The 10,669-nt window shown below is 33.9% G+C and overlaps 1 protein-coding gene across 3 annotated transcripts in view; it reads right to left on the bottom strand.

Annotated features, from left to right (window-relative positions):
* Positions 1-10,244, bottom strand: part of LOC106687937 (zinc finger protein 816) — a 14,667-nt gene extending 4,423 nt beyond the window's left edge. Inside the window, exons 1-5 of one of the 3 annotated variants that reach the window (XM_014432126.2) lie at positions 5,555-5,732; positions 5,400-5,481; positions 5,231-5,323; positions 5,017-5,149; positions 3,231-3,329 (exon numbers count right to left, since the gene is read on the bottom strand). In XM_014432126.2, coding sequence (XP_014287612.1) covers positions 3,231-3,329; positions 5,017-5,142 — 225 coding nt within the window. In that variant the 5' untranslated portion in view covers positions 5,143-5,149; positions 5,231-5,323; positions 5,400-5,481; positions 5,555-5,732. Of the gene's footprint in view, positions 1-3,230; positions 3,330-5,016; positions 5,150-5,230; positions 5,324-5,399; positions 5,482-5,554; positions 5,733-10,128 lie in introns of those variants that run through there. The other 2 variants (XM_014432128.2, XM_014432127.2) reach the window with 2 other exon arrangements.
* Between the last annotated feature and the right edge of the window lie 425 nt (positions 10,245-10,669).

Here is a 10,669-nt window from a genome sequence, read left to right as displayed (position 1 = left end):
TCTTTGCTTCCATTCTAGAACAAATTATTGAGGGGTACAAGGTACTCTGCCATATCTGGAACAAACTTCCGATAGTAATTTAATGCTCCTAGTAATCGCCGAATCCCCTTTACGTCTGTTAGTACCTCCATCCTTTGCAGAGCCGACACCTTCTGGACGTCCGGTTTCACACCTTGTCGGGAGATAGTATGCTCCAAAAATTTGATCTCTTCTTGCCCTAGTGCTGAATTTTCTCGGGAAAGCTTGAGGCCGAACTCCCTCATTCTCTGAAACACGCTCTTCAAGTGTTTCACATGGTCACTCTCTGATTTGGTGAACACTAGTAGGTTGTCCATATACACCTGAAAACTACTCCGTCCGGTCCCCGCAAGAATTCGTCCATAAATCTCTAGAATGTTACAGGTGCGTTTTCCAGACCAAATGGCATTCTGGTGAAATCGTTGTGGCTTCTTTCAAAAGTAAATGCAGATTTGTGCTGATCTCTGGGATGAATTTTGATTTGGTGGTAGCCCGCCTTTAGATCCAATGTGCTATAAACCTTCGTACCGCCTAATCTATCGAGAATATCTTCAAATCTCGGGATAGGATATTTTTCATCGATCGTATTCTCATTGAGTTTACGATAATCGATTACTACCCGGTACTTTTCACCATTTTCGCCCGAGGTGGAAGAGTACTGCCCACAATGGACTGTTATAGGGCGAAGTACTGTCCACAATTATCCCTTGCTGCCGTAAACTTTCTATTTCTTCCCTAATGTGTTTTCTAAGTGCCTGGAGATATCGACTCTCCTTTAAGAACGTCACCCTCCTATCCTGCTTAAATGTTATTTCGTCCCCCCTTCTTTGAAAAAAATATCATATTTATTCAATATTGCCTCTTTCCAATTCTCCATCTGGTTACTCACGCCAATTATCGCTTTACCGTCATCCACAAGTTTCTGACAGCTGTACCTCTTCCCTCCAATTATAATATCCCACTGACCCCCTCTATTTATTATTTTTGCTCCAACCTTCTCCAAAAGGAGACAGGACCAATGATTATCTGGCAGTCTCGGGGCATTTTTCCCATTACATGGACAAAAACCTTCTCTCCCTTAGCCACCCAGTTACTCAATACCATTTCAGTTTCCCCTTCAATGCTGCAGGGTCTTCCAAGAGTGATCAACTGACAATTACATACTCTGACCTGTAGTTCCCTCTCTCGAACACTCAATCTTTCAAGGGCCTCGCGACAGAATTTTGTGTTTGAGCTCCCAGTGTCCACCAGACAGCTTACTCCTCTCTTCGCTCGTATAATAGCCAAACCGCCATGCTCTCCTTTCATATGATGATTCTCCAACGCGCGCTCGCCCCTCTGTGGCCACACTCCTCAAAACATTCCTCTTCTTCTTGCAGTTTCTCCGGTCCTTCTCCAAGTCCTCCTCTTTTCTTAATGATCATTCTCTCGCCCAGAGAGTCCGGCTTCATTTTTTGTCTCAGTAATTTCGGACAGTTCCGTGGCTTCCATTCGTCTTTCGCGGGATTTTCCTCCTCTGTATTCTCTGTGCGTTTATCTCCATGGGTTCAGACTGATTCAGCTATCTTCGCCGATGCATATAGGGTCACTGTCGAGTTATATGTCCGTCTGCCCCACATTCAAAGCATCTCGTGCGTGGGCAATGCACCAACTGCCCAACCTTCTCGCAACCATGACAATTGCAGTCCTCCTGCCGACCATTGTTTCTGGTTCTCGCTTGGAATCCTCTATTTTCCTGGTTATGAGCTCTTTCTCTCCTTCTCCGAGGGTTAGACATGTTTCTCGGGCTTCGATATTCTATCTGGGTCCACCCCGGCTCTTCTACTTCCATTCGGGACTCCACCTCCCTAGCGCTTTATAAGCATCTTGAGCACATTCCAAAAACGAGCGGTCTCTTGGCATTCCCTCCATCTTCCCAAGTTCTTTTGTTAACTGAATCTTCAATACCATGGATAAGAATTGCATCCGACCATGTGCTTGGATTGTCTCCATCATTTCGCTGAGTTTATCAGCGATTCTGTTATAGCGTGTCAGGAGATCTGCGGCATACTGCCCACTAGACTATCTCGGTTTTTTCGTTTCTCTGATTATCATGAACATGTCCTCCTCTGGGGTCCACCGTCCTCCTCGGAATGGCTTCTTTAATCTTTCTTTGATGACCTTCCAAGGGGTCTCTTCATCTACCTGAATCTGATTTAGGATACTTCTTTTTACTCGGCAGACTACCGTTGCTTTCAATGCTTTTGCATCCTCGCTGTCCAGTAGATCCTCCGACATCTTCACTTCTATTCGCCCCATTAGACGATCGCCCCCTTTTAATAAATGATTTAATTTTTTCTAGATCCGACAGCGCCTTCCTCAGGTCCTGAGTAGTTGCCGTACGGACCTTTATCCATTCTAGCGTCGTGGCCTGAAATTGCGCTAAAGAGACTTCTGGTAGTGGTTGAATCTCCTGCGGAGCCGGGTTGCCTGCTGCTAAAGGTTGGTTGACTGCAGCTTGAGGTTGGTTGTTTTGGTTCATATTTTCCAGGTTCAGAACTGCTCTTCTTACTATTCCGTTACTGGTCATAATTCAAAGAGAAAAATGAAAAAAAAAATCTTTTAGACTGAATATTACTCCGGTATCTAAAGTTCCCGGGTTTCGGCACCAGTTATAAACAAAAATAACAGGAGAGAGAGGAGTGTGAAATGAAACTCTTGAAGTACTCTCAAAGACTGATATATTTGTGGACCCTGTCCGTCTATATATAAACAATCGATCAGCTGTTCTAAGCGATCAGCCGATATAGACCTCTCAGCAGACAGTCCGTAACTTATATGTATATACCTTATTCGTACTATTAATAATTGGAAGATTGGTGGAAGATAGTCCAGGTGGCGGTCCAGATGGACAAAAGTATCGAAATTGTAAAAGAAATCTACTTATTGTTGACCAGCGTTTCGCCCCAATTTACAGGGTTTTGTCTGGGCTGTCTTATGGTAGTATAAAGGGCAAATGAATAATTGTTACATATATATTTTTTCTTTGGTGAAATAATTTAATAGATTTACAGAATTTTGTTTTCCTTTAATTTTCAATCTTTCAATTAACGATAACGATAAAAACAAGCAGAACCTGGCATTTACAACGTAAGGAAATTCCCTTAGACGTTGGATTCTATTCGCAACAGTACCCATGCTAGCAATAACAAAGTTTTATAACACATACTCACTATTTCTCCATTTCTGGCCAATGTTTCATGATTAAATGCCGAACTATTTTCGCTTGAATGAGCCAACGTAGGATCGCTGCCTTCTTTTATAGAAGTTATCTGTAAAAATTGTACTTATTGGAAATAAAATATTTATCTATTGGGAATGCACTAAGTAATGGTACAAGAGCCCTGGTATATAAAAAAAACAGTTAATATTACTTTAATGCAAACTATGTATGGGTACTTTTCAAAATTGACGAAGTCTTATGTGTCATGGCCGTAGGTACACTTCGCTCTGTGTTTGTTACTTTCTCAAAGTGGTTACATCTCAAATCCTGCTCTCAAACTTTATCAAAAAGTGAGTTAATAAACAATAAACATTTTTATACTCTCAAATAGTGGAGGTGTGAAACTATCAACTAAAATTAGCCAGTTATAATAGAAAATCGTTTACCAGTGAAATCGCTAGTAGTCGGTAATTCCCCCTAGGGGGTCTTATCTTAATTATATAATTCACGGTCAAGGTGCTGTGTACTCCGATACTATATCCGTTAGGTCGTCAGTTCGAATCCAAAGACTATAGAATTTTTTTTTCTGTTATTTATTTATTTTTTTCTGGTACAAGGACTTTCAGAAATGTTCTATTTAATATTTTTACATAATTTGTTGTACAGTTTATTTTATTTAGAATAATTTGTTTGCGCTAGTATTTTTTTTTTTTATCTTCATATCGTAATGGATTCCGAAAAGAATATGTCTTGTGAAGACTCCAGAGAAGAGGAAGAGACCCCGTTTTCGGAAATAAGCGAAACACATTCCCAATATTTAAAGAGGTGTACTCAACAAAAATGGCACAGAAACACTGCCCCCGGTTCAGCAGGCAATTCTCCTAATAAAAAGAAGAATAAAGCATCTAAATCAAAAAAGTTAAACCAGCTAAAACTCGGAGTAAAACCAATGCGCTCACAAAACCAGAGTTCTACTACTGGGTAGTTTCTCTACATGCTGTATTATCATTATGATCTTTCTTCAAATTTGCTTGTTGTATTTTATATACCGTTGTAAATGTCAATAAATAAATAAATATAAAATTGACGAGCCTGCCAAGTATAGGTAGGGGGAATAAAAAATGGTGGATGTTTCAAAATGTTAAAAAGTAGTACTATGATAATCGCATATAATATGAATTTTGTACATGAAATTTTGTCCTAACAAATATAAATCAATTTATTTCAGTAAATCTTGAAAAATATGCTACTGCTAATATAAACTGCTAATAAAATGTTAAACTAGCTTTAATTTGAACGATGGCAGATAGAAGTCAATATTTTGTGAATTTAATTGGTCAAATGTCATGACTACTAGTACTTGTACGAAGATAAACTTAATTAACTACTTTATTGAATATCGAATTAGCTTTAATTTGAGTGTTAATAGACATCTGTACGTCGAAGGGTTTTTGAGTTATAGATTTCTCAAAATAAATTCAGTAACTACCTGATTATTTATGAAATTTTGCTTTTTAAAACCTATATCTTAGGAACTATTGAACGTTAAGTTCAATTAGGGTTCATATTTACTTTACTTTAAATGAAACAGCCACCATTTTTCATTTCCCCTAACTATGGTTAGGTCCTAGTAGTATAGTTGGCAGACTCATCAATTTCGACTAGTAATTATACCTAGTTTTCATTAAAGTAATAAAAAAATAAGGGTGAAACAATTGGCTTCTTTTTCCTCCTTGCACTATAATATTTTGAGTTAAAATAATTTAATCCAATGGAGATAATAAATTTACACTCACCACCAGATCACCATTGGTCAGTGTCGCAACATTCTTTGAATGTTCCAGTTGTATTAGTTCATGTTCATTAGTAGGTGGAACTATTACAAGAGAACCATTGATTTGAATGGCTGTTTCTTGCTGCATTGCTAACCTAAAGTGAATTCCAGTTAATAACTCATTGATCCAAATGAGTGTCGCTCTATGAGTTAAGTAGAATACAGCATTATGTTACCGTTTGGTTTGTGGTATTTTGTACTCTAATTCTGTAGAACGTTCCTCAACAAAAACGGGTCAGCATCTTCCCTGCACATAACGTCTTTGGAGCCTGAGAACAGAAATCATATACAAAACATTTGTTCAACACAATTGTAAATTAACAACCATTTATAAAAATGTTCAACTTGTTGGTAATTTCGATTCCCGAGCAAGTGATGTATGCCAAAAGAATGATGATGATGAAGAAGAATCGACTTCGGTTATGATCTATGGCATTCACATAAATAGAGTGAGAGAAAGTAAATATGACATAAAAATTAAAATATTTTTAATTTCTTACCACTTCAGGTTCTAATAAGATGTCGATCGGCAATACACTATACCTTACAGAACTCATTTTCATGAATATTATTTTGAATCAACTGATGACATCTATGATTAATTAACAGAAACATTGCAATATTAATAGGAATAATTTCTTTTCTTATTCTAACAATTTAAATACTAAAATTACAGAATATGAATTATAGCTATTGTTGAAATATACATGTGTATTAATGTGCATGTGTATTTCAACTATATGTAATATGATTGATATGTTTTTTGGAAAAATTGGATTACAGTCCAAGATGTAGAGAATCTTCTCTTTATCTTTATTTCATTCTAAAGTGACGTTTTATTCAACGTTATCTAAAATGCATGTATTTTACAAGCATTTCAATATAACTACCTTTATTAACTTTAATTTTTTTGTCAAGAGTTACTTTGCATCCAGTTGGGTAATTACTTACTATTACTCTTCCAAAAAAAGCAGAAACAATTACTTCTTGACCAGACTGTACGTCGATAAGTTTATAGGTTAGTTTATAATATTATCCTCCTTTCAAAATTTCTTTCTCGCTTTAGTTAAAGGTTAGATTATAATACCATACATTTTTCGGCAGAAGTTCTTACTATGTTTACTTTATCTAACTTATCAATATCGATATTAAATACATATTTCATCTTTACAACCAATATTAGTCACGGATCCTTGTATTTTTCCAATATGAAACTCAATGATATGGCAATCTTCCGTATTAGATATTTAATACTAGAATCATTACAAGATATTATGTATTTATAGCATCATTGGACTCTATAACCAGAAATAATATAAATGATGAATTTATTTTATATTTACTCAATAGGTAATAAACACTTTAATGTTTTAATTGATTGGAGAAGATGGTCGAGGGGTGCGGTAAGTTAAGAAACAACATAAACAAACAAAAATTATTATACAGGTCGAAACGTCGGCATAAATAAATAATTTTTTTTTCTTCTAGTCTCCTATGATTTTTTTTTTATAATGTATCTATTGTTATTTATAACTGTATAAAATATATACAAATAGTAAATTTATTATAAGTTATAAAATAACATGATACAAACATGTTGAGAATCTACCCATTAATAGGACTTCAATAACATTTCTAGAGGAGATGATCTGGGGATCATCCTCTTTTCAGACGGCTAGGAGGATTATTTGGTAACGAAGGAGAAGCCAGGTTAGAAATAAGTGGGCTTGGGTAGTTGGAAAGTTTATCATGGAAGGATTGGTGTCTGATTCTGGCCAAATCGGCGATATATGTATGGATCATTGAGGTCCTGATGGATAACGAATTGTTTTCAAATAAAACCTTTTTCTTGCTATTTTATCATTACTTTCTTACGCTTATTCCCCATTTTGATTTCCCCGTAGGGGGGAAATTCCCTGTCGAATGGAAAGGTAGTTCATTTTTAAAAGTATTGTACATTCTGGTCATGAAGTAAATGCTTTCGTCTTTTTTGGAGGAGTTAAAGTAAATAATTACCAGCACATGTACCAATAAATATAATTAGTATACAGCATATTAATCATTAAATTTGTTATATCAATAAATAATATTTTTGGAATATGAGTATGATATCACTATTCACCTCCAAATATTTTTAGTCGAATCCACATGGAACGGACACATCAAAACATCAGATAAGTATTCCACTGTGTACCTTAAGTACCAATGGAAAAAAAAGTAGTATCCAAATTGAATTATGTGAGCATACGTAATGTAACTTATTAATTTAATGTTTTTTCTGTTACAGAGTGATCGGGAAAAAAAAAAAAAAAATCAAAAATAAAGATCAGTATCGGAGTTGGCATCAAGCGTTGAGTGCCAAATCCTTTTTCCCTTTTTAAAGACTTAATTTACAAAAATTCATATTATATTTAAGTGTATGTATATATAATGACATTTCATATTTAATAACGGAACATATCCTTAATATCTACTGACTTAGAAACTTTATGGTAAATTAGCAAAACTAGATGTTCAATTAAAAATAATGTAATTCATTATTTCATATCAATTCCTTTGAAAAGCAAAATGTATAGTACTATGTATCTTCTTCCAATTCCTGTATCACACAAAAACACTCTTGTAACAACATTAACTCCTAATAAACTTATATTATTATATAAGAATGCAACTCTTACAGGCAATTGTACATATATAAATACTTATTATTATTGTATAAATGTTAAGGAAATTAATGATAATTGTATTCAAAACCTTCTTAAAAATAACTTTAAACATTGTATTACATCTAGTATTAAGTATATTGATGATATCCTATTTTTTTACCATTAACAGCACTGATTAAATTAGAACAAAATGAAACATTGTTACAATGCCCTAAACCTAATACTATAGTTATTGATTCAAAAATTATTAAATTATAAAATACTATTGGTAAACCTTTACTCTTAAATATGTCCTTTGATGTGCTTGAATTACCACCTAACCCATCTGTTATGCTAGAAACTTTAGATTATATATCTTTTGAAGAACATGATTATTATTTATATTCTACATTCTTGGTATATTTGTTTTGTATCTTTTTATGTATCATATCTATATTCTTATCCTAAACCATTGTAAATGTACCTCAAGATCTAAATCAACACCAAAAGTAGAAGACATTATACTCCCTCATATAAACAATCCTTGGACTTTACCTAATAAATAATGCTCTCCGGAGTTTCGCATCTTCATAAGGGAGGAGTTAAGGTGCATAACCCTATATATCTGACTCAGCATTATCCCCTTCCACCATTATTGTATTTATATTCCCCTGCTACAGAGCTAAGATAGTCATTCAGGTATTAGAGTTGTTACTTTGTTATTCGTAGTAATAGTGTAGTAGTAGTCATGCATTTTTTGTAACTTTGATACCAATAAAGTTTTTTTAAAGTTCTTTATCTGCTTAGAAGTCCATCTATATGTGTGAATCAGCCAAGAATACATGGGACCCACACACTTTGAATAAAAACCAACTCTTCTGCCAAGCACAGACGAGCCAGCCGGAATAGCCCCTCCCTATTCCGAGGACGCTCACGGCACTCATGCCATCGTCGATAACACCGCCTTCAGCGGACCCGGCGGCTTATCTTATAATGCCACACTGGCAATCCAAGATATATATTTGCATGAGTATATACATTTCATTCTCTTGTATATATTTAATTTGTTATTTTAATTTTTCTAGGTCAGAAAAAAAAAAAAAAAAAAAAGCACAGACGAACATAAAGCACGAAGTCGTTATTGTGTAATTGAAGCCCCTACAGCATCGGTTTCAAACTGGGTCACGTAGCACCCTGGGATGCTCCAAGCGTATACCACGGATGAAGCAAGCAAATGTTATTTTCTCAGAATATTACAAAAATAAATTAAATTAAAATAGCAAATACGAGGGTGGTCTGAAAAGTTCCCGACCGCAACGTGAAGATGGCAGCACTCGTAAATAAAATAAAGTGTATTTCGTTGTTATCTGTTGACAGTTACCAAAGTTTCAACCATTAGGACGCGCACGTGGTTATGTAGCAGTCGTTTGAGTGAGTGTTTTTGTGAAAATGGACAAAATCGAGTATCGAGCTGTCATTTAATATTTGTTTTTGATAGGCAATACGCTTAAGCAAATCAAAGATGAGTTTGATTCTATGTATGGGGACTCTGCACCATCTTACCTCAGTGAAGTTTTGGACAGCTGAATTTAAACGTGATCATTAGAGCTTGGAAGACGATAAATATTCGGGACGTCCAAAAACTACAACTACTGACGAAAACATTGCCATTATTATTATTATACCTGATTTCACTAATTTATGACCATTGTTTTATGAAGTCCATTTGAAAATGTAATTTTTAAATACTACTTGAAATAAAAATAATTTTTAAATTGAAAAAACTGTTTTTGGCTAACATCGTTTGGAAAAAACAGCAATAATAAAGTTTTTTAAAAAATAAATTAATAAAAATAAGCTTGTTAACGAAAAAATTAGGACTTATATTCATTTGTGAATATATAAAAATAATTATTAATTTAAAATGACACATATCCACAAATCAATAATAAGGTAAGTGGACAAAATAAGAACAATTACTGAGATATTTCGGCTAAATCTCAGAAAACATTTTATATTTGTAAATTGTAATAAATAAATGAAATGGTGTACATATATTAAAATATTTAATTTTTGAATGTTAATGTGTGAATTTTTTTTTTTTATTTAGGTACAATCTAAACTGTGTTGAATTTAGCTATATGATAATTGTAAAATCCTGTTGATTAGAAATGTTTTATTTGTAGAACTGGATAATGGGCAGAGGAGCCCGAAAAGTTGCTCAAATGTTAAAAGAATAAGGAATAAGGACGTACATTTATTCCTAAAAATAAATATAATAAAGTTTTAGCAAATAAACCCTTTGGAACTGAGAGGTAGCAGTGCAACTAAATATTTATATTTATTGTTATTTAAATTTGAAAAAAAAATATCGGATGCAGTACATGCATTAAATAACTTTTACTTTTACTGCTTTGAATTAAACTTACTTGGACATCCTCTGGCTTAAACACTGCACTAACATGATTTTCCACTATTTAAGCCGACTATTTCTTTGCTAATATTAAATAAACTTTAAGAATACTTGATATCTACTTAGACTATAAATATAAACGGAATGCACAACTGTTAACCAGAAATAATCCTTACTCGTTTCAAAACAGTAATATCTTTATTATTCTCTATGTAAATGCTTCTTCTTACTGTATCTGTTGACAGCTTAGTGAAAGTGAAAATTGAAGAGGCTAACTACAACACGTTCATTAAAAAAAAAAATATATATATATATATCATTTCTTTTCCTTTAATAGTTGTACATATAACAAAATAAATTAATTTTGTATTTTGTTAATTCCCTAAATTTCGGTTTAGTTATTGAGGTCACTCTATGACAGCCCTAAATGCTTTGGTATAATTTGTAAAGGGACTCGAGTCTACAATATTATCTTTGCAATAGGTCCAATTTAAAATAAAATATATTTTTATCAGATACGTCATTATTAAAGCACCGATATGTTTTACACTCACTTT

This window comes from Halyomorpha halys, unplaced genomic scaffold (genome assembly GCF_000696795.3).
Source record: "Halyomorpha halys isolate HHAL.00 unplaced genomic scaffold, Hhal_1.1 Scaffold1030.1, whole genome shotgun sequence".
Classification (NCBI taxonomy): Eukaryota; Metazoa; Arthropoda; class Insecta; order Hemiptera; family Pentatomidae; genus Halyomorpha; species Halyomorpha halys.
Note: the sequence above shows the minus strand (reverse complement) of the source record. Positions and strands in the feature narration are given on the sequence as shown.